At 33.2% G+C, this 26,528-nt stretch overlaps 1 protein-coding gene across 2 annotated transcripts in view; it reads left to right on the top strand.

Moving 5' to 3' along the window:
* The window catches only part of LOC145269524 (receptor-transporting protein 4-like), a 125,822-nt gene that overhangs the window by 58,610 nt on the left and 40,684 nt on the right, over window positions 1-26,528 (top strand). For both annotated transcript variants that reach the window (XM_080125280.1, XM_080125288.1), the window contains exon 2: window positions 15,251-15,313. In XM_080125280.1, the coding sequence (XP_079981406.1) occupies window positions 15,251-15,313 (63 nt within the window). The remainder of the gene's footprint in view (window positions 1-15,250; window positions 15,314-26,528) is intronic.

The raw sequence follows: 26,528 nt of genomic DNA, 5'->3' as shown, positions 1-26,528 counted from the left end.
GTTGCTTAACTTCGGTAATCTTGCGGGAACTGGTGTGTCAATGTGATTGTGCCGTGTAGCAACTATATATTAATACGATAGTGTGTGTTATTTTGTGTGTCACGCTTACATATTTTTTTCTTCAGTGCCTGTCGTTTAATTGTTAGGATCTTTTATTCCTTGTTATAAATAATTTTACAAAGAATTCTTTATAAGTTTTGGTTTCGGTTTCGATTATAGTTGATGCACCCAAGTCATAGGGATATATATATATATATATATATATATATATATATATATATATATTTATTTTTTTATTTTATAAATCACAACTTTATAATATATAAGAATAGATAGAAAATTGACTCTATAATAATATATACGGAATCTGTAATGGTTAAAATATCATATTTAAGCGTATTTTACGACCTGGCTACTAGCTTAGATAAATACTTTCGCAGTTTTAACAAAAAAGCTACAATACTATCAGGGCGTCTCGATTTACGATGAACATCCACAGAATGTTAACATCAATATATTACATATGAAAGAACCCGCTGTGGAATTTCCACAGGTCCGGCTAGTTTATTATTAACGTTACATTTTTTTCTTTCATAAAGCAGTATGCAAGTTTTGTGTGTCATGAGTTTGTTTCCCGTGTACTTTAATTTCGAATATATTATTCATCCATTTTATTTATAAAACAGTTATCTACGTACATGTGTTTAACCGTATGAACTGACTGTTGTGGGGTTCGAACTTCCAACCACAGGATTTATGGTCGGGTGCGGATACCGTTACATCACAAACCGTTGAAATTAGATGCTATATTATCACGCTTTTTTTTAAGTTACGTCGCTGATAAACCGTAGATACGGCGAAACACGTTTTTTTTTTTTACACGGTGGTCGACAATTATCAAGGCCCGGAAGCCACTCAGGGATAAGGGTTATTGCAAGTATAGTACGTTAGTGTGGAGATTTGATGAAGTGTTTACATCAGGGGGCGGTTCATTAGGAATTTGTTAACGTTGGACTTTAAGACATCCAAGTTGTAGTAAGGTTGGAAGCAGGCAGACGGAACAGAGTTCCACAGGCGTGCAGTTCTAAGAAAGAAGCGTTTCTCATGGAATCCACGTTTTGATTTAGGCACAGATAAAGAGTGGGTGAAATTTTTCACAGTGGATTCAGCTAGACGGGTGTTTTTCGTGAAAGATTGGAGAGGGGGGACCAGAGATTGGAGTTCAGACGAGCACCTGCCATAGAAATAACGATAAAACAAGGATATGCTCGCAACGTCTCTTCTGTGGGAATTGCATTGTTATGATGACTGAACTTATGCAATCATGAACTAAAAGTTTCATCTCTCTGTTGCAAATATTGACGGTGCAAGACTAAGAAAGCAACCCCTGCCATGGATGTGTGGCAAAAGCAGAAATGCATCATTTATGTAGATAACTGTTTTATAAATGAAATAAAATAAATAATATATTTGCTTGTTTACGTCCAAACGATGGGCGATCGTTCGGATCTAAGGGAAGTAATTAACTTCCCAAATTTCCTAGGATGAAACACTGTATACCAGATTTGATTATCGTTATGAAACACTGTATATCGAATTTAATTATCGTTATGAAACACTGTATATCGAATTTAATTATCGTTATGAAACACTGTATATCGAATTTAATAATCGTTATGAAACACTGTATATCGAATTTAATTATCGTTATGAAACACTGTATATCGAATTTAATTATCGTTATGAAACACTGTATATCGAATTTAATTATCGTTATGAAACACTGTATATCGAATTTAATTATCGTTATGAAACACTGTATATCGAATTTAATTATCGTTATGAAACACTGTATATCGAATTTAATAATCGTTATGAAACACTGTATATCGAATTTAATTATCGTTATGAAACACTGTATATCGAATTTAATTATCGTTATGAAACACTGTATATCGAATTTAATAATCGTTATGAAACACTGTATATCGAATTTAATTATCGTTATGAAACACTGTATATCGAATTTAATTATCGTTATGAAACACTGTATATCGAATTTAATTATCGTTATGAAACACTGTATATCGAATTTAATTATCGTTATGAAACACTGTATATCGAATTTAATTATCGTTATGAAACACTGTATATCGAATTTAATTATCGTTATGAAACACTGTATATCGAATTTAATAATCGTTATGAAACACTGTATATCGAATTTAATTATCGTTATGAAACACTGTATATCGAATTTAATTATCGTTATGAAACACTGTACATCGAATTTAATTATCGTTATGAAACACTGTATATCGAATTTAATTATCGTTATGAAACACTGTATATCGAATTTAATTATCGTTATGAAACACTGTATATCGAATTTAATTATCGTTATGAAACACTGTATATCGAATTTAATTATCGTTATGAAACACTGTATATCGAATTTAATTATCGTTATGAAACACTGTATATCGAATTTAATTATCGTTATGAAACAATGTATATCGAATTTAATTATCGTTATGAAACACTGTATATCGAATTTAATTATCGTTATGAAACACTGTATATCGAATTTAATTATCGTTATGAAACACTGTATATCGAATTTAATTATCGTTATGAAACACTGTATATCGAATTTAATTATCGTTATGAAACACTGTATATCGAATTTAATTATCGTTATGAAACACTGTATATCGAATTTAATTATCGTTATGAAACACTGTATATCGAATTTAATTATCGTTATGAAACACTGTATATCGAATTTAATTATCGTTATGAAACACTGTATATCGAATTTAATTATCGTTATGAAACACTGTATATCGAATTTAATTATCGTTATGAAACACTGTATATCGAATTTAATTATCGTTATGAAACACTGTATATCGAATTTAATTATCGTTATGAAACACTGTATATCGAATTTAATTATCGTTATGAAACACTGTATACCGAATTTGATAATCGTTATGAAACACTGTATATCGAATTTAATTATCGTTATGAAACACTGTATATCGAATTTGATTATCGTTATGAAACACTGTATACCGAATTTAATTATCGTTATGAAACACTGCATATCGAATTTAATTATCGTTATGAAACACTGTATACCGAATTTAATTATCGTTATGAAACACTGTATATCGAATTTAATTATCGTTATGAAACACTGTATATCGAATTTAATTATCGTTATGAAACACTGTATATCGAATTTAATTATCGTTATGAAACACTGTATATCGAATTTAATTATCGTTATGAAACACTGTATATCGAATTTAATTATCGTTATGAAACACTGTATATCGAATTTGATTATCGTTATGAAACACTGTATACCGAATTTAATTATCGTTATGAAACACTGTATATCGAATTTAATTATCGTTATGAAACACTGTATATCGAATTTAATTATCGTTATGAAACACTGTATATCGAATTTAATTATCGTTATGAAACACTGTATATCGAATTTAATTATCGTTATGAAACACTGTATACCGAATTTAATTATCGTTATGAAACACTGTATATCGAATTTAATTATCGTTATGAAACACTGTATATCGAATTTAATTATCGTTATGAAACACTGTATATCGAATTTGATTATCGTTATGAAACACTGTATACCGAATTTAATTATCGTTATGAAACACTGCATATCGAATTTAATTATCGTTATGAAACACTGTATACCGAATTTAATTATCGTTATGAAACACTGTATATCGAATTTAATTATCGTTATGAAACACTGTATATCGAATTTAATTATCGTTATGAAACACTGTATATCGAATTTAATTATCGTTATGAAACACTGTATACCGAATTTAATTATCGTTATGAAACACTGTATACCGAATTTAATTATCGTTATGAAACACTGCATATCGAATTTAATTATCGTTATGAAACACTGTATACCGAATTTAATTATCGTTATGAAACACTGTATACCGAATTTAATTATCGTTATGAAACACTGTATATCGAATTTAATTATCGTTATGAAACACTGTATACCGAATTTAATTATCGTTATGAAACACTGTATACCGAATTTAATTATCGTTATGAAACACTGTATATCGAATTTAATTATCGTTATGAAACACTGTATATCGAATTTAATTATCGTTATGAAACACTGTATATCGAATTTAATTATCGTTATGAAACACTGTATATCGAATTTAATTATCGTTATGAAACACTGTATATCGAATTTAATTATCGTTATGAAACACTGTATATCGAATTTAATTATCGTTATGAAACACTGTATACCGAATTTAATTATCGTTATGAAAAACTGTATACCGAATTTGATTATCGTTATGAAACACTGTATATCGAATTTGATTATCGTTATGAAACACTGTATATCGAATTTGATTATCGTTATGAAACACTGTATACCGAATTTAATCATCATTATGAAACACTGTATATCGAATTTAATTATCGTTATGAAACACTGTATACCGAATTTAATTATCGTTATGAAACACTGTATATCGAATTTAAATATCGTTATGAAACACTGTATATCGAATTCAATTATCGTTAAAAGAAATCAACAAAAAATCGACGTAAATTAACTCATTTTTTTCTGCATGGAGAAAATCAATGATACATTTCTGCTTTTGCCACACATCCATGGCAGGGGTTGCTTTCTTAGTCTTGCACCGTCAATATTTGCAACAGAGAGATGGAACTTTTAGTTCATGATTGCATAAGTTCAGTCATCATAACAATGCAATTTGCAATCCCCTTTGATCCATTAGATTGAAATAAAAAATAGAAAACATTATTTTGAACAACCTTCTGGTCTCAATTTTTAATACTTATGCACACAAACCGAAAGCCTTTTGTATATAAGTTCGTTGCCTATAGACCCGGAATTCTTTTAAAATTTTTACACACATGTACTTTATGTCTGGGAGTGTTATTAGATAAGTTATGTATTAGAATGCCTCCGATAAGTATTGAAAGTCGATAATCGAAAAATCGGATTAAAGAAGAAGCAGCCCGATTTTGACCAAAGTTAATATCCTTATACTGCTTAAAATCACAAGTGCATTTGAGAAAGTGTACCACTGAACAAGCAGACGGGCCCGGCGTATAAACTCAACAGTAGGTTCTTTGATAAGGCAGGGGCGTTTCAAATGAATGTTTCTCTTTAAAGCACAACTGAACCATGATACTTTTTCATTTGAAACTTTAATTCAAGTCACTATACGAAAATAATTTTAAAAAATCAACAGTAGGTTCTCTACAGTGCAATGTAGACTAACTACAAACTAAGTTACTGCGGGGAGGTATGTAAAGCTTCCTTCTGGTGCACCACGGGGGGGGGGGTCCCGACTATAGCAATCAAGCAATCGATTTGATTGAAAAATGAACAACTTTACCGAATTTGATAACAATAAAAGTATTGAAAGTGTGGAAGATTGGTAGATCCTCATTCAATTGTGGGCAACGTTGGGTCTCCTTGCTGACCTGTCGTTAAATTACTTGTTATAAACTGTCATGATAGATTCATAACAGAGAAGCATTGCCAAACTATTTCAAAACAATCGAATACATGCTACTATGGCCAAAAGCGTAGTGTGAAAAAAGAAAATATACGAAGTTTAACATAAGCTTTAATTTTGTGAAGTTAAGCCACCATGTATGGCGTCTTGAAAACTGCTTAAATTATAAGCGCCTTTAAAGATATTTTTGTACTAATGAGTCACGACTCATCAAGGCCCAAGGCTGTTATCCAATAAGGATTAAGGAGATGGATTGATTGCCGATTTATTGACGAAGAATATTATAAGAGGATTTAAAATAATTATTGAAATTAACAAAGTGTAATTCCTTATGAATACGGCTTATAACAAGTATTTGTGGTCGTACCTGTGCCTAAAACTAAACAAAAATTCTATGAGTCTTTTCCACCAGAACTGCTCGTCTGAGGAACACAATATCCCGGAAATTCTTCCCCGTTGAATATAACATGATCGTTTTCAAGTCCAACGTAAACAAATTTTTGTTGAGCTACCCTCTAAAATGAATTAACTCATCCAATTTTCATAATTACTGATCATCACTGTATTGCCCCCCCCTAAAACCCATTAACCCTTATCCTTGAATGGCTTCCGGGCCTTGATAAGTGGTGACTATATGGTGTAAAAGAAACATCGAATTTGGAGACACTAGTGTTATAGTCTGCATGGAAGCAATCTCATGGTAATGTGTTCTACAAATGGGAAGTTCGTTTGTAACATAGCATGGATACACTATGTAAATGCATGCGAACTGGCGTCACTGGTAGGGAAAAATGAAAACTTTAACAACGAGATCACATTAGAGACGGGAATAAGGTTCGAGATCACGGTGGAGAAGACAATCACGTGGGTGACGTCACGGCCGTAACAATGAGGATATAATGTCGTTGTACAACAAAGAAAAAGCGAGTTGAAGTTCTTTTCTATTCTTTGTCTACTTTGCGACCGAGCATACAGCGTGTTGGCTCTCGGACAATGTTTCACGTTGAAAGAAATGTATTACGGTATTACGCCTTTCCTTTAGTGTGTTTGAATGGATCTGGATGGGTTTTAGCTAGTCTACGTCGGTATCTATTCGGCCTATAATGCACCCCTTTATATAGTGAAGTTAGTCCTAAATGATCAGATATCGAATGTGATACTTAGTCAGCGTTGACCTCGCCTAAGAAACACACAATGAGATGATTGAGAGGGAAGGCATATTTTAACGAGCACTCCTATTCTCTCCAGGAAAATTTTAAAAAAAAAAAGGGTGGCCTTAAATACTTCAAACAAGAACGAACGTGATTAAAGTCAAGAGAACGTCTCTTTTCGGTTTTGTCAAAAATAATCCTGTTAGTTAATCTTTTATTTCGATTTAATAGGCAAAATGTCAGCTGCGTCAGTGAAATCACACATTGCTAAAAATATATATTTTTAAAATGTTGTTCGACGATCAGCAGACACGACATAAATATGATATCTTGTTTCGCCGTCGCCTGACACAAACGCGCACGGACGTCGAAACTTTCCAACTGAGACAATGCGATTATTTCTGTCTTATAAAAAAATAATTTGTTTGTTTAAACACGTCATGCCATGGTGAATCTATAGATTTATTTCTTGTTTCTTGTTAAAAAAAAAAAAAAAGAGCTTTGTAAAGGTGTAGGGTTATCAGATAAAAGTGAAACGTTTAAAAAAAAAACATGAACTATCGCAAGAGTCCATGTACAAGCTGATCATATTATGTTTCGAAATTTTGTTAGCGAGGGTTAATAATTTGGTCACCTGTGCTTTTTACAGACCGTACTGAAACAACACCATTATTAAGAAAGACGTTCTTAACATGGGGGAACGAAAAGTTTTCAACAAAACTTATCAAATAAAAGAAAAATCCTTTAATAATAATAATAAAAATAACCATCTCATCTGTCTATGGACACATTAATCACTTTTTTAATAGAAGCAGGGCCGTCGCTTATCAAGGCCCAAAACCACTAAAGGGTGAGGCTTAATGAGTTTCATGTGTCAGATGTCCGGTGAGACAACACCTTAAACTGGAATTTGTTCATGTTAGATTTGGGAACGGCTGTGTTATAGTCAGCTGGAAAACAGCCCTGCGGTATTGTGTTCTACGGACCAGCAGTTCTAGGAAAGAAACTTTGCTCATGGAATTAACGTTTAGTTTTAGACACAGATAGATATTAAGAGAAATTGTTTGTAGTTGTGGAATTTTGTCTGCAAGTGTTAATAATTTGAGTATTTCTGCAGTTTACTAACCATGTTGAAATAATTATTATTATTATTATTATTATTATTATTATTATTATTATTATTATTATTATTATTATTATTAACAAACCCATTTTTATTATAGGAAAGGGTTTGTTTTATTCTGTACTTTCACCTAACACTCTAATAAAACAAAGATACCATAAAAATCAAATTCAACTTGAAAATCCTATAAAACAAAATGGCAGTATACTGCACAATCGCTATAATTTTTATTATTTGGATTATTTAAACTGTTGTCTTCATCTTGGGTGTTATTCTCACAACAATTCGGTCGATGTGATCTCTGGGAATCTTCATGTTCAATTCGAGAATATGTACGAAATTTCCAACAGAACCCTTTATTTAATCCATGGAGGTATATTGTTCTTGTTTTGTAAGCCAAGACTGAGTAGATGTTTTAAGTAATTCTTAATTATATTCTTTGTATCGCCCGTGCTAAAGATGAATTATCAACATTCAGAAGATTATCACCTAAAACTAATTATTAAGTGGGTTCGTGAGTTACCGTCCCCACCGGCCATCCATAGAATAAAAGTATTTTCAAGCACGGCAACAGTATACAGCAGGAAGGAAGGAAAACATAGTGTAGAATGCACAGAAGTCTCACTAGCACTTCATAAATGTTCAACTTTTTTTTTTCATTAGTTTATTATCTGCTTCTTTATGTAATGCAATAAATTTATGTCCAACAAAGATAAATAGAATTAATAAAATGTTATTAAATTCCAGAAGAGCGTAAATTTGCATCCTTCTTACTCTTATTTAAAAAAAAATCAATAGTGTCTCCTTAATATATATATCATGTCTCCATAATACATATATCATGTCTCCTTAATATATATATATATATATATATATATATATATATATATATATATATCATATCTCCTTAATATATATATCATGTCTCCTTAATATATATATATATATATATATATATATATATATATATATATATATATATATATATCATGTCTCCTTAATATATATATATATATATATATATATATATATATATATATATATATATATATATATCAAAGAAACGATAAAGACAAAAATAATTAAAGTTACATTAGAACATTATCAAGTAAATGGTCAAGGACAATCAAAGTAGGTGAAAGCGAAATGAAGTGAAAAACTACTTTGATCATAGCATTTCAAGACTGAATGCTTCTCATCAGAAGAGGAGAATAATCAGGATTATACAAAAGTATGGGCACACACACACACACACACACACACACACATATATATAATATTTTTCTCCTATTTATCCTGTTTAGTCTGTACATTTTCTTTCCCCCTATCGCCTTCTATTTTGAGTCTAAAATGTCACTTAATCCTACCACCTTCCCACTTAAATATAGCGTTTTAACATTTTATTTTTATCTATAAAAAATATATGTATTTCATTTCTTCCATTTAAGAACCAGATGCCTTTGGTAGCAAAAAGGCTTCATTGCGTCGCCTGACGATTGACTTTTGGTTTATTACCAACCAATTGTCCGAAGAATTAGCATGTTCAATTTTGCGACTATGTAATATTTGTCTATATAAATAAAAATATTATATTTTGCTCTTTTTTTTATTGAGAAATCATCAGGCTTACGCGATTTTTCTCTCGGGGAATGAAACGCGGAATATTCTGTGTAGCTTAATTGTCATATATATTTTTATAATTTACTACCTAGCTCTATTTATGTATTGAGCACTGTTGAAGTAAATACTAAAAATTTAGGCATAAAATTATATTTACGTTTATTAATTTTTGTGATAAAAAGTCATATATATGTATGTGTGCGCGCGTGTTGGTGGCGCGCGTGTGTGTGGGTTTCGTGTCTTTAATAAAACGTGTAAATTGATCACTTAGCTTGTGTCAACGTTCTCTTTGGGGAGCGTTTTATCTGAACATAATTACTCTATCTTAACCTTGTTTGAGTTTGCTACCGGAATGTTTTACCACGTGTCATCTATCACTATTCAAGTAGAGTGACTGTCATTTTTATATCAATAAGAATAGGGCCATAAAAATGTAAAACGTATTAATTTGCTACTAAAGAAATTTGATACTTGTAGACAAGTAGGCTATAAATACTTACATTTTGTAGATGACCAAAAATACGTTTGCTTACGCCGAGTGGTAACCACATGGTTCCTAAGAGTGATGATCAAGTAATACAAACTATATAACAGAAACTCTAAATCTTTCCTGTTTCAAATCATTGGCTCATTGCGGTGTTCCCTGGAAGCTGAGTGACAACAAGTCTCTCCAGATTTCTAGTACTCTCCACCTCTTTCCATATCTGCAGATGAATTTGTATTATCACAACAGCCGCTTACTATTGATTTCTCGCCAGCAGCAGCCATTGGTCTCCACTGGAGTTTGTGTGGCAATAAGCCTCCCTAAGGTACCATTTCTCTTGGCATTTGTCAGGCGGGGATCTAGTCAGCGCTCTCTCCTCAGTCTTTCCATCCTCCTTGAACCTTCTTGACTATTTAGCATCATTCTTTGGGGGTGGGGGTGATTCGGTAATGAGAAAGGGGATGAAGAACTTATTGTTATGCAGCTTCAATGTTCTTGGTTCTATGTAACGTTTTGTGTTTTGCCTCTGCAGTAGAGCTCGTCTGGCCCATACATGTGGCTCATGTATTAATCTCTGCATTCCAAGGTTTTCCTTAATATTTGAGCTGTTTTCATTATTGTTATCCGTTGTATCTTTCCAGCCATTCCTCTGATTCCAATTTCTCCCATTCTCTTCGCAAAGTTTTTTCGGAAATGTTCCCAGTGCTCCTACTATTATACATACTGTTTTGATTTTTTTCCATCATCCCTATCTCGTTCAGCTCTGGCTAGCTCTGTGTATTTACTCCGTTTCTCCTTTTCTTTGATATTTATCCTGTGGTCAACTGGGACAGCAAAGTCTACGATTTGGCAGGACTTTTCTTTCTTGTTAATCATTACAACATCCGGTCTTCTTGCTTGGATGGGTTTATCAGTTTGTATGTCCATGTCTCATAGGATTTTGTGATTCTCGTTTTCAATTACTGTTGCTGGCTTATGCTTTTACCATTTGTCTGCGCATTCGAGATGCAGTTGTTTGTACAATTCCCAGTGTACTGCCCTTCCCACTTGCTCGTGCCTGTTCTTGTATTCCTTTGGGGCTAGTTTGCTACATTCACTTACTATATGGTTTATCGTTTCGTCTCTTTGTCCACAGAGTCGGCATTTGCTGTTTTCTTGTGTTTTATCAATCTTTGCTTCGATGTGGTTGGTTCTTATCGAGTTATCTTGTGCTGCGTTATTAGGGATTTAATTTCTCCGTTTACGTGTCCTTTTCACATCCATGTCCAAGTGTTTTCGTTAATCTCATCTTTTGTCATTCTTATGAATCTTCCGTGTAGTTGTTTCTCTTTCCATTTTTCTTTTCTTGTTTTATCCTTTGTCTCTCTATTTTCTGTTTTATTGATTTTTTCCGTGTTTCTCGCTGCTATGATTATTCTTTCAGTGTTTTGCATTAAGTATTTTTCTTTTTTTTATGTCATTTACACAGTCTTTTATACAGACCAGTCTCTCGTCGCCGTCTTCCTTTTTACATAGGCAGGCAACACCGTCCTTCGGGTGTAGTGCATTGTGCATGGTCATGAGTTTCCTGGTTTTCTGATCGAGTTGTCTCAGTTCTTCTTTAGTCCACCCTATGAACGGTCCAGAGTATCTAACTAATAATACTACCCATGTATTTATACCTTTTATTGGGTTTCTGCTATATAATTTAGTTTCCAGAAGTTTTCTTGTTCTCTTGAGGCATTCCTTTCCAATTCTCTCTTTTATTTCTGTCGCTTTAATGGCGTCTGCTTCCAGAACTCCCAGATATTTATAGGCATCTTGTTCCTCTAATGCCCTCATGTCCGTTTGGTTGGGTAGTTCCATGCCTTCTGTCGTCTTCAGTTTTCCCTTTCTTGTCACTAGTAATGCGCACTTTTCTATACCAAACTCCATTTGGATGTCCTGGCTGAATATCCTGGTGGTGTTTATTAATGTCTCTAGCTCATTTTCGGTCCTTGCGAAGATTCAAATAGTCTATGTACATCAGGTGGTTAATTTTTTCCTCCATGCTAGAGAATTGTATCCGGCTCGGCACTTTCTCAGTATATGGTTCAGGGGCATCATGGTTATGATGAACAGTAATAGCAATGGTGACTCTCCTTGGAAGATGCCTCTTTGTATGCTTATTTCTGTTATGTGTTATCCATCAGCTGTCGGTTCCAGTTGCCATGTTCTCATTGCATTTTCAATCACGTTGATGATCCTCCTTGGTATTTTATACATTTTTGGTCATTCTATTATCCATGCTTGTGGAATTCTGTCACACACCTTTTTGTAGTCGATCTATGCCATGGCTAAATTTTTTCTTTTTTTTTTTTTTTTTACTTCCTTTGGGATCTTTTGATCTATATATAGCAGATCATGTGGTTCTCTTTTTCCTTTCTGGCATCCTTTCTGTTCCTCGGGGAGGAGTCTACCATTATTCAGGGAGTGGTAGATTTTTTCCCTCCGTTGTGCTATTATTATTATTATTATTATTATTATTTATTTATTTATTTATTTATTTATTTTATTTTATCATCATTATCATCATCTATATATTAATACCTTAGTACCTTGAACGTACGTACGTACATGTGTCACAGTTTCCAGATTATAAATTATTCGATCAGGAGATCCTATTTATTAAAAAAGAGGATATAAATTGATAACATACTACGAACATTAAATTAGCGTCTATGTACTAATTTAATGTTCGTAATATGTTATCACCATCTATTGCCCTTTTTAATAATAGGATCTCTCAATCACCAAAGACGCAATAAAAATAAAATCGATGTCGCTTTTTGGTCTTATGATTGGGATCTAAAGGTAATATCTGTATGGTATAATGATATCATGGGGCTCCATTCACGCTGGACGTCCATACAATGGAAATATGTCACAAACTCCTATAAGGATATTAGAGATAAAGCGTAATAACCAGATATATTCTAACACTACATTAACCGAATTACTCAGATACTTTTTACAGCTTTAAGAAAAGGGCTACAATAATATCGTGGGGTCTCCATGGAATACCCAGCAGCAATATATTACATATGAAAGATGCCGCCGTGGAATTTCCACAGGTCCCGCTGGTTATTATTATTATTATTATTATTATTATTATTATTATTATTATTATTACATTGACGTGTGTGTCTCAAGCAATCACACACACACACACACACATATATATATATATGTGTGTGTGTGTGTGTGTGTGTGTGAGAGAGAGAGAGAGATTGCTTGAGACACACACGGCAATATAATAATAATAATAATAATAATAAAATAAGGCCGAAACGTTTTGCTTACGATTTACTTTTTCCTTTGACATTAATGCCTGAGCTATGAGGACATGTTTTCAGCAATACTTAAAATTAAAACATGACCAGTAGCTATTACGTTATGCATGCATATTCATAATGCCGTCCTTCGACCTTCACCTGGCAAATTCCAATTTTTTAATTTTCACACTTTTGCACTGATTTTTCCCGGCTAAAACCCAAATATAGAATTTCGCATGGGTTCGAATACCCTATATATTAAGTTTCATGTCTGTAGACCAAAAACTGACAGAGGAGTTTGGTGTGCAATTTTTAAACAAATATATATACGCATATATATATATATATATATATATATATATATATATATATATATATATATATATGGATTTTTGACTATTCGCTCTTGTTGCAATTTCTTTCATTTTCATCATCCACAACCACTTTGCGTTGATAAATCTCGCTTCTTTATTTATGTTTTTCTCGTCTGTTATAATATCGGAACATATAAATTCGCTTTTCATTACTCATATTTATTGCCAGTGGCTTAAAATATGGTTTTCGTTCATTTATTAAAAATACATACATATGTATATATATATATATATATATATATATATATATATATATATATATATATATATATATATATATATAAAGTGTGTGTATTTACTATAACCTTTTCACGCAAATATTACGCAAGTATAAATCATGTAGAATATCTGCATAAATATAATTACACATAATAGTAAACTAAAGATGATTAACTGAAATGAATGCTTAAAAGAATATGCAAATTGTCTAGATCTTTTGCAGATGAATGCAATTTCACGACCCATATATAATAAAGTTTTTGTTTTTCTTTTTAAATAAGCCTTTTTTTCTTTCTAAGCCTTCGGGCCAAGATCAAAGTGTACTATCGCAGAGCCACCATGGGACAGGGAGAGACGAATGGTGTTTCTTGCGATCTTAGCCATGGCCAGAATGGTAATATGGAGTTCAAGAGTGCAAGAGAAGCGCGGGGTTGAATCTTTTGCTGATCAGGACCTGGTCCCCTTCTTCAAGCACCAGCTGAAAGTAAAGATCAGATGTGATAGGAAAAGATTGTACTTCAAGAACACACACACACACACACACACACACACACACACGATATGATTTGAGAATCTTAGGTAGGACAACCCCTAGAGTGCTTGAGGTTTTGTGGTGAATAAGAGCTAGGATCAGCATAATATAGCAAAGGTAGAGTGATGAGGATGGCCATGCACCCCTCCTCCCCAATTTTTGAGTGGCTTTATGCCTAATTTTTTGTTTACTTCTGTTTTGTTTCAACTTAACGCAAAGTGTAGTATCTGTTCTGATGCTTCACTTAAGTTAATTGGTCCTTCATCAATTGATGGGAAACCCTCAATACTGAGACAATTACAATTTTTGATACTACCAGAGTGCCCCCTTTTTGTCTTTGTTTTAGGGGATCTGATTTTTCCTCACATTAAAAACGACCTTGTGTCACATTTGCTTTCGTAGGGAAGCAAATAAATACCTAAATAAATAGGGAGAAAACGGGTTTTAATATGAATATCAATACAAAAAAAAACAAATCCATAGGAATATATATTATTTAAGGGTAAGCAGTTACATATGGTCGCTACAAACAGCCATCTGTTTCAGTCAATGAGACTTCCTCAGGCAACCCTGAACCCATCGACGCTAAAAAGAAAAAAAAAAGCTTTTTTTTTCTTTGTGGCGTCGATGGGTTCAAGGTCGCTTGAGGAAGTCTCATTGACTGAAACGGATGGCTGTTTGTAGCGACCATATGTAACTGTTTACCCTTAAATAAAAATATTTTGCTCTTGTTATTGAGCACATCTTCATTATATATATATATATATATATATATATATATATATATATATATATATATATATATATATATATATATACACATTACCTTTTTTGTTGTAAATATCAATTAATATTTTCTTTTCTCATTTCAGAGTTTATCTTTGTGTGGACACCCCGACTCCAAATGCGTCTCCAATAACTCTTCCGTCGTTAAGGTAATATTTGCTTAATGTACAGGGTTTTTTTTTTGTGTGTGCGTCTACTTTTTACCTTAATATCCTCTTCACAAACATTTTATCACTATTTTATAGCTTATATTTGCTTCTTAAGTGTTGTTAATATAGTATCTAGGCATGTCAATTTCCATCTTTACCTAGTTTTTTTTTTTACTACTTTTTTATACCTAATACAAGCTATTTGAAGTTTCGTGGATAAAGAGAGTCGCCAACCTAACAAGTCCTGCACTATCAGCTAGGGTTCAGTCACTGTCTCAGCGACGAAATGTTGCATCCCTCTGACTGTTTTACAAGTATTTTAATATGGGATGACCGACGAACTACAAGCCCTTGTGCCACCTCGATGGAAATACACCCGACAAACCAGAAAAGCAGCAAAGTCCCATGCCTTCACAGTTTCTTCCCTAGGACTGATAGACTTTGGAATTCTCTTCCGGGTCCCTGCTTCCCTGACTGTACTGACATGCAGAAGTTCAAGTGTAATGTAAACAGACATCTTGCTGCCCAACTCCCTACATAGTACCCCTACAAATTATGTCCCAGACATTAGTCATCTACATCAAAGTGGCCCTGTGCCTCATTTGGGGTGAAAATGCAATTTAAAAAAATATGTTAATTAATATTTACATGAGAAAGTAAATAGCTAAAATATATTTACATGTTTTTACTGCAAAAAAAATCGTTTATAATTTTTTTTTCAGAAAAAATGATTCTATTCTTTTATATGTCGCTTGAAACAAGGCATGAAGCCACTTGATGTAATGAGCTAAGAATAATGAAATATGATTATCGCAAAGACAGAAAATGCCTATTGACATAAGTCTTGAAAAGACCAAGGATATAGGTAGAAGGAAAACAGTGCACAGGAAGAGATTTACACAACCTTGCAGTTCTTGGAAAGAGGCTACTGGAATAGGAAGCTGTACTACAATGAGGTATAAAACCAGAGAATTGATGGAGACGACTAGACCAACGAATCAAACGAGCTGGAACAAAGGGAACAATGGATATATATTAGACAGTTCTAAGGAACATATGCTATGATAATATTTATAAAAACGACTGAGACTAGCAACATCACGTCTGGGAGAAATAGGTTGCATTGAAGAGGAAAAGATGGACCTATCCAATTGCCTGCTGTTAGTGATGATGATAAATCCCGATGCTGCTGCTGCTGCTGCTGCTGATGATGATGATGATGATGATGATGATGATGATGATGATGATGATGATGATGATCTGGTTTCTGCACTTTAACAAGAAATTTCAGATGGGACAGAGATTTATCAGCTCAGCAGTACTCCATATATGGTCTCATAAAGACATCAAAAATAGCCTCAGATATGAGAAAATGTTTGAAACGATAGAGAAACCCCACCTTATAAGACGCAGAAAGAGCAATGGATTTAATATATAAACTCCAAGAAAGATTTGCCGATAAAGAAAGACCAAGACGTCCTAGAATCGGTTTCTTATTGAAAGCAGAGCCATCCATAAAAATCTCAGAAAGAAGAGGGGCACGCATACAACTGAAAGATAATAGCTGACTCTTAACTGAAACAAGCCATTTCTTCCCTAATTGAACCCAGGTCATCTTCTAGATCAGTTGCATATTTAAACTGATCCAAGGAAGATAAGCGATAAGAGAGTGGTGATTTGAATTCTAGAAAATGTCCACAGCTGATGGCTTAAGCTCAATGAGTCTTGAGAAGAAAGTAAAATTCAGGGAGTGTTGCTTGATTGCACTAAATTTAATACAATTTTTAAATAAGAGGTTTATGCTTATATTAAGCATATAAAACCTTTTAAAAAATACCCCAAACAAACTGAAATGTAGGAAATATTTATTAATTGATGATTAAATGATATATTTTTAATTTTCATGAAAATCAGAAATATCTTAACTTTTATGTTTATCTAATGAAATCTTTTACCGATTGAAAAGAAAAAAAAAACAACCATTTACTAAATATAAAAAGAAAAAGGGTTTATTGCCTCAGACAATGCAATCATAGAGAAGCAAACATTAATTAAATCTGTTACTAATGGAGATTTGATATCTGTCTGTCTTAAGTGTTAAACCGAAACAGTACTCTTACTTTTATGAATTGTATTCTGCTGTCACGAAACCGTCTTCCCATGAGTTATCTTCTCCTTTCTTGAAGACGGAGTAGTATAGTATCTGTTCTGTGATCATAATACCATCGTCACAGGGATTACCTCCTACTTGTACAGGAGGCAAGGATATATTCTGTTGGCATTAGACCACCTTCCTAGGAATTACCTCCTCTTTTTTAACAATCGGTTGTTCATTAGCAACACTTATATTATATATACAAGCATATTATTGCTTGTATTACTGATATTAGAAGTATAGTAACGCGGACACATCAGTTCCTGTTAGATTACTGTAGTTAAGATATTCTGAGCCTGGTCAGTACTAAATGGGTGACCTTTTAAGAACACCAGGTGTTCTATATACTCTCCGCCTGTCTCAGCAGTGTTTCCAGCCATCATGGACTTCCTGTCATTGCATTCAAGCAGTGTCAATCCAGGGGAGGTGGGGTTTGTGATTTTGCTACCTTTGCTGCGCAATTACACGCACAGCTACCCTTGCAGGGTGGCGGGGAGATCCATGATCTCCTGAAATTGAACAGAGACCGCAATGAGAAGCAAGACGTTTGTTAATGTGAGACTTATTATATATACGGTAAGTCCATATTGGAAAAAGGGGGTGTAAGGATAATCTATTTACTACAGAGTGTTAGACGTAGGAAAGACAAATTCGAAGGTGATGATTCCCTAATTTAAGTTGGTTTCCAATTTCTTGCGGTTATTAAAGTTTACCGGCGTATTTCGTTTGGGGACGGGCATTACAGTCAGTGATGATTCCCGAAAGGATGAAACACTAGTCTCTGTAGGTATTTAATAATTATCATAGTAAAAAATAATGTCAGCCCGTTTAAGAAACTTGTTTCTTATCGTTGAGCACTTTCAGTTGTAATAAAGTCGGTACAACCTAGTTCATTATGCGCAGATCTTCATATAATGATTAGATCACTCTGACTGACGTTAAAAGCCTTTAATAAGAATAAATGTTTAATTTCAACTGTATCTCTCGCGGTTGACGGTAGACGAATGGTTCGGGTCTTTGCTAATGAAGCCAGACCTGACTTCTGTTGTCGGGGTTCGAATCTCTCGACTGGTGTTAATCATGATACCCTGCACTAATGATTACCGCAAAGATGAAACACTAGTGTCTGTAGGTATTTAATAATTACTATAGTAAATAATAACAATAATAATAATAATAATAATATATTTAGTTTTGGGGGGAAAAATAAATCCAGCAGAGTGCTCAATTACGGGGAAAATCCGAAAATAAGAGTGTATTATTTATATTTTGTTTACAGAAAGTTTTAGCTGAGATAAGTTATTGGTACTTGATATGAATGTCTAAAACGGTCCCTAATTATTGAGTTTGAAACTGACAGTACCAATGACTTATCTCATCTAAAACTTTCCGTAAACAATATATATATATATATATATATATATATATATATATATATATATATATATATATATATACAGTGGGGAAAATAAGTGTTGGACACATCCCATTCTTCTTTATTTAACACATTTAGAAATAGTTACTAATTTAACAATAACAAATAACTTTAGAAATTGGAACCTTTTAATGCATAACAAAAATTATATAATAAAAACGAGAATAGCCGGAAAAAAGTATTGGACACACTGTTTTAAATTATATTTTATTATTATTTTTATAAATAATGCTGGACATTGTTATTTGCATTTTAATTTGCCGACACTATTATACGTTTTAGAAGTTTCTTGATTGTTGTAGACCATACTCTACATCGTTGGAAAGTATTAGTGACCACGTTAGTGACCAGTAAGCCATCACGCGTGAGGGTTCTCAGGATGAGTAAACGTAAAGAACTCTATCAATTCGTCCGTAATAAGATTATTGCCGAGCACAAGAATGGAATTGGTTATCGGCGTATATCTGCTCAATTCAAAATCCCTGTAAGCACCATAGGAAATGGAAGGTGCATGACTCAACCGTGAACCGTTCGCGCACCGGAGCTCCTCGCAAGATGACGGATCGAGCAGTGAGAAAGATTGTACGAAAAGTTCAGCAGCAACCGAGAATCACACGAGGCGAACTTCAGAAAGATTTGGAAGAAGCAGGGATAGTAGTAACGAAACCAACGATTAGTAATGTACTCCGACGCAACGGTCTTAAATCGCGTACACCATTACTAAAAAATGTCATCTTAATGCTCGTCTGGAGTTTGCAAGAGACCACTTATTGAAAACAGATGATTACTGGAAGAATGTGATCTGGTCCGATAAGAAGAAAGGGAAACTGTACGTCGAGTATGGAGAAGAGATGGCACAGCGCACGATCCCAAGAACACCCTCCCCACTGTAAAGTTTGGTGGTGGAAATGTCATGCTCTGAGGATGCTTCTCTTCAAATGGTACTGGGCCACTTCATATTATAGATGGAAAGATTAATGCAGCCAAACATCGGGAAATTCTTGAAAATAAACTTTTGCCTGCTTCCAATGCGTTAGGTATGCGACAGGGATGGATCTTTCAACAAGATGATCCCAAACATACTGCTAAAATAACCTCCGATTGGTTCGTACAGAACAAAATAGATATTCTTAAGTGGCCCAGTCAGTCCCCAGACTTAAATCCTATAGAAAATCTATGAAGAGAGCTCAAAATCGTGGTCCACCAGCGAGATCCACGTAATATTCAGGATTTGAAGAAAGTATGTGTTGAAGATTGGGCCAAAATCTCGCCTGAACGTTGTCACAAATTAGTTTCGTCGTATAGAAAACGTTTCGAAGCTGTAATAGCCAATAAGGGGTTTTCAACTAAATATTAGATGAAATTGTGTTAGTGTGTCCAATACTTTTTTTCCGGCTATTCTCGTTTTTATTATATAATTTTTGTTATGCATTAAAAGCTTCCAATATCTAAAGTCATTTGTTATTGTTAAATTAGTAACTATTTCTTGTTAAATTTTCGCGTCATTCGCTGCATAAAAATGTGTTAAAGAATAATGAGATGTGTCCAACACTTATTTTCCCCACTGTATGTATATATATATATATATATATATATATATATATATATATATATATATATATATATATATATATACAGTGATGATCATATTTATTGGCACGGTAAAATAAAAGTTAAATTTTGTCTAATAAATTCTAAAAAAGGGATTAAATTAAAGAAAATAACAAAGTATATTATGTATTTTTAACTGGCCTTTCCGATGCAGCAATCGGATTTTAGAAAAAATAAATAACAAAGGAACAACAAACATAATTGCAAAAAACCCTTGTTCAAAATTATTGGCACGATTTATTTAATAATCAATTGTATAGCCTTTGGCCTTGATTACCTTCCTCAGTCGCTTTTCATAGTTTACAACCAAGTTGTTGCACTCTTCAGTAGTAATTTTAGCCCACTCTTCCTGACAATAATCCTCCAATTGAATAAGATTCTTAGGCTTCCTTTGCATTACCCTCAATTTTAATGTTCTCCATAAATTTTCAATTGGATTAAGGTCTGGGCTTTGTGATGGCCACTCCAAAACATTAATATGATTGTCCTCAAGCCATTTCTTAGTCAGTTTAGCCGAATGCTTTGGGTCATTATCTTGCATGAACCACCAACGACGACCAAGTGAGAGCTCTTTAGCAGAGTCTTTCAGGTTTTCATCCAATATTTTAACATAATCTTCCTTTTTTATGCTACCTGTGACCTTAACAAGTCGCCCTGGTCCAGAGGCAGCAAAGGATCCCCAAAACATCAAACTGCCTCCACCGTGCTTCACTGTGGGTATGGTGTTCTTAGGCAGGAAAGCTTCGCCAGATTTTCTGTAAATATAAGACACTTTATTATGGCCAAATAACTCTATTTTCGTTTCGTCAGTCCATAGAACACGTTTCCAGAATGCAACATCTTTATCAATATGACGTTTTGCAAAGGCTAGCCTTGCTTTCAGGTGCATAGGCTTCAATAAGGGAGTCTTTCTCGGACGACATGCTTTTAAACCAGCTCTCTTCAAAACTCTACCAACTGTATGTCGAGATACATTCACTCCAGAGGTGCTCTGTTCATCAACAATCTCCCCAACAGAGATCCTTGGGTTTTGTTTTACTTGTCGAACAATTTTCCGTTCATCTCTTGGGGAAAGAATCCTTTTTCTCCCTCTACCCTCTAAACTCATAACGTGGCCTTGCGATTTGAACTTGTTTATTATGGCTCTAACAGTGGATTTGGGAAGGTTTAGCTTCTTTGAAATCTTATCATAGCCCTCCCCATTGGTATGGCATGCTACAACAAGCTTCCTGGCGTCTTCGCTGTGTTCCTTAGTTTTAACCATGGCGATTGAAAATTATAATTTAGTCACTTATAATAGTTTAAATAAATCGCTATCTAAAAGTTATCTGAAAAAAATTATTCACTGAATTAGCGTTAAACAAGCATAATATGGCTATAAAAAAGTTCAGAAAGCACGTAAACCGGAAATTGATTGATATTATACTGATACTAAAAGAAAAACAAAGCCGTGCCAATAATTTTGAACAAGGGTTTTTTGCAATTATGTTTGTTGTTCCTTTGTTATTTATTTTTTCTAAAATCCGATTGCTGCATCGGAAAGGCCAGTTAAAAATACATAATATACTTTGTTATTTTCTTTAATTTAATCCCTTTTTTAGAATTTATTAGACAAAATTTAACTTTTATTTTACCGTGCCAATAAATATGATCATCACTGTATATATATATATAAACTACCGTTTCCAGAAAATAGTTTTACTTATTACCGACATGCTTTTGGAATGTCCTTTCTTCTAGCACAAGCGTTGGAATTCTGTGAAATTGTTTCATCTTTTAAAAAGGTCACTACTGTAAATAGTTATGTTGGTCTTGTTGATGATTATGATGACGCAAAACCTCATGTTCTGCTGCTGATGGTGCTGCTGCTGCTGCTGCTGCTGCTGCTGCTGATGATGATGATGATGATGATGATGATGATGATGATGATGATGATGATGATGTACTTTATGTTGTTGCAGCCGTTGTTGAGCATCATTCATTCATTTTGTAGAAATCAGATGATTTATTTTTAGCGAAATCGTTCCTGATAAGGCGTGAAGCCACTGGATGTAAGGCGCTAAAAATAATACTACTTTAAGGCCCAAAATTTTCCAATAATAAGTGTCAGATAGAATAGATTCTGACTTAGAAAAGCAGCAATTCTTCCCACGTTGTCAGAAACATTACTCGTGGAATATGAGGACTAAAGGAGAAAATAAGAAAAGCAAGATTTATGCGACTGCCGAAGGTAAACTCAAGATTCACTTTCATTTTCATTTCATTGTTGACATTTTTTTCTCCTCGATATCTTCCTAGTCAGAATTCGTTCTAGAACAACAGTTGGTCCTTTACAGGTGGGATCACATGAAGGTTGCCAACATCCCTAAGTGAAAAAACTAGATTCGAACTTGGCACACCCAGTTTGTCAGTTCGTGCTGTTAACCACTTAGCCACCTCCTTGTGCCTGTTGTTAGTGATGATTAGGGCTGTGACAACAGCATATTCTTTTCATTGTTTTGACTCTTGAGTATATATATCTTGTATGCTTTTATATAGACTTATGTAGTACTCGGTTGATGTACTGTGTCTTATTGTGTCGAGTATATACTAGAGAGTCAAAAGAATGGAAAGAATGTTCTGTTGTCACAGCCCTAGTGATGATGATAAATCTCGTTTCTGCTGTTGATGATGATGATGATGATGATGATGATGATGATGATGATGATGATGATGATGATGATGATGATGATGATGATAAATTCTGTTTGCTGCTGATGATAATAATAAATTATACGTTCCTGCTGCTGCTGCTGCTGCTGCTGATGATGATGATGATGATGATGATGATGATGATGAAGAAGAAGAAGAAGAAGAAGAAGAAGAAGAAGAAGAAGAAGCTCATGTTACTGATTATACAACTGTAAAAGTCAACATTTATTTACAGGTCAACAACATTTAATACACTATGTGACATAGAACCTTTTATCTCAAAGGATTCAAATGTCATTGTCAGAATGCAAAAGACTCTTAATAAAACCTAACAAAGAGTATTTTACGATGTCTATCCTAAAGTTGTGTACAGCCACTTTGCGAGTTCGGGATAGGAATGCAATTTAAAACTGACTGAGGCTGCTTCAAGCTTAAATGTAACGGGGAAAAATTTTTTTTTTCATGACTTCTAAACTTGTGGGTCAATCTAACCCCTATTACAAGCACTTATTCAAACCGATTGTGATAATTGACACAACAATTTTTATAAACTTTGACCTTATTAAAATGTGTTGAATTTAAGCGTGACAGACCTACTTGGCGACGCCACTACAGATACACAAGTTGAGAGATGTGTAGAAAAATGCATGAATGTCCTTTTATAATTGTGAATTTAGCAGCGGTAAGCTTTTGCAAGTACTAAATCTGCAATGTGTTGAAATTACGAATTTAAACTGTATTTTTTTAAAATAATATATACGTGTATATGCTTGCGTATGTACGTATATGCATATATAAACGAATACGTAAATAAATATATATATAAGGAACTTATGTTTAATACATAAAATACAAATCAAATATAAATTATGGGGAAACCTACTCTTGAAATATCAGCAAACTAAAACAAAAGCAAATGATGAGACATACCAAACATATGAGGTTAGATTTAGCAATTTTAGTAACAGTTAAAGGGAACGATGCGAAACTCATAAATAAAGACAGAAAAGCACTCTCGAGTATATATCCGATATAGTTATATATATATATATATATAATGTGTGTGTAAATATACATGTGTATATATATATATGTATATATATGTACTTATATGCATATATATATGTAAATATACATATCAATATGTATATGCATATACATGTATCTACATATATGTATATATATGCACATATCTATGTATGTATACTTATATGTATATGCATGTATATATATATATATGTATGTATGAGTGTGTATATAAGCACATATATGTATACTATATATTTAAGTAAATATAAGTATATTTAGGCAGATGTTATTCTCTTGGCATATTTCATTAAATAAAATAGACGTTCTTTGGTTATTAATGCTATTTTTAATCTTTTCGAACTTGCGAATAACGGTCTTCACTTCTGGCAAGAACTGGATGATGTCACCGTCATATTTATCATAAATCCGAGCACTTTCCAATCCTTCCTGATTCATATAGGGATAGATTAATCTAACTTGTTTTGAACAATTTGTATAACTCTTTCTATTGGTTAATTATTTTATTTTTTATAAGTTTGTTATTTTAATTATTTTAATTCAATAATATTAAACGAATAATATTAAATAAATAATGGACGTCTCAACCATGTTATACATGAACAAATTAGGAATTTAAAAAATGTTAATAATACAGAATCCACACTTGCACATACTACACATATGAGAGTATTCTATAAAAACCAAATGCATTATGGATGAAAAAGTATTAAAAATATATATATTTTTTTACATTTTCACCCAAAACAAGGCAATATGCCACTTTGTAGAGGGATACTATTAGGGACACAGACTACAGGGGTACTAGGTGGGGAGTTGGGAAGCAAGATGTCGGTTAACGTTACACTTGAACTTCTGCATGTCAGTACAGTTGGGGAAGCAGGAATCCGGAAGGGAATTCCAAAGTCTAGCGGTTCTGGGGAAGAAACTACTGGAGTAGAAGCCTCTCTTAAATCTAGGGATATCTACTGTGAAGGGGTGAGATTTTGCTGCTTGTCGGGTTTGTCGGGGGTATTTAAATAAAAATGTGCAACCCATAGACCCTAATAAAAGAACAAAATTAATCATTTACTATAATAAATTAAAAACCTCTAACATAGTAATTGTCTGTATTTTTGAGATTAGGTGTTTTCATTTATTGAGATTTGTCGGACTGACTTCCTCATCTTGGTTGTTATAGTCACAACGTTTCGGCTGTTTTGCCCTCCGGCCTTCATCAGGTGTTTTGTATCGAACTGGGGAACCGTTTGTTAGGAGTCTCGAACCCAACCCTTTATTATTATTACGGGGTACCGTGTTCGGACTCCAGCTAGGCTCTGGGACATAGTTGCTGATTCTCTGTTTTGAATGTTACTTTTAACTGCTTTCGTTTAGGATTGAACTCAGCACCTTTGGATAACTGTAAACTTTGATACGACGACTAGGACCACTCGGCCACATGTCACTAGTTTAGTCTTAGTTTAATTTTAGTTGATAACACATCTATACTTGAACATTTTAGTTGATAACACATCTATACTTGAACAGACCAATAATAAGCGAAAACTTGAAATACGAGAATGATTACTATTAAAAACTAAAAATCTACTAATAATAAAATAAACTTTACCAATTCTAATGACATCCTGAAGTGTTTGTAAAGCTATTAAAATAATTAACTTATGAAAAAATAAAATAATTAACAAATGGAAGAAAATTATATAAATTGTTCAAAGCAAGTTAGATTAATCTATCTCTGACGATGAACGCAAAAGGATCGGAAAGTACTCGGACTTATGAAAAATATAGCAATAACATCAGCCAGTTTCTACCAGAAATGAAGACCTGTATTCGGAAATTGAAAAGGATCAAAAATAGAATTAATACACAAAAACGTTTTTTTATGCCTAATATAAATATATATATAGTAGCATTATGTATATACATATATATATGCCTATATATATATATAATGCATAACTATATATATGTGTGTGTGTGTGTGTGTGTGTGTACTTGTGTGTGTGCTTATATACGTTTGTGCATGTATATATGCGTGTATATGTATGTATGTATATATCTGCGTATATATATATATATGTATGCAGATATAGTTGTGTTTTTAAATGTATTATATATGTATATATACATGCGTATGTATATGTGCATATGTGTACATATATGTACCGATATATGCATAGATAAATGTTTCCCTATATGTGTGCATACATGTATCTATATGTATATAAGTGTTTATATAGATATATATACACACACATATATATACATATGCATAA

Source organism: Euprymna scolopes, chromosome 4, assembly GCF_053919585.1.
Source record: "Euprymna scolopes isolate OS-2025 chromosome 4, ASM5391958v1, whole genome shotgun sequence".
NCBI classification, from domain to species: Eukaryota; Metazoa; Mollusca; class Cephalopoda; order Sepiida; family Sepiolidae; genus Euprymna; species Euprymna scolopes.
This window is presented reverse-complemented; position numbering and strand designations above follow the sequence as displayed.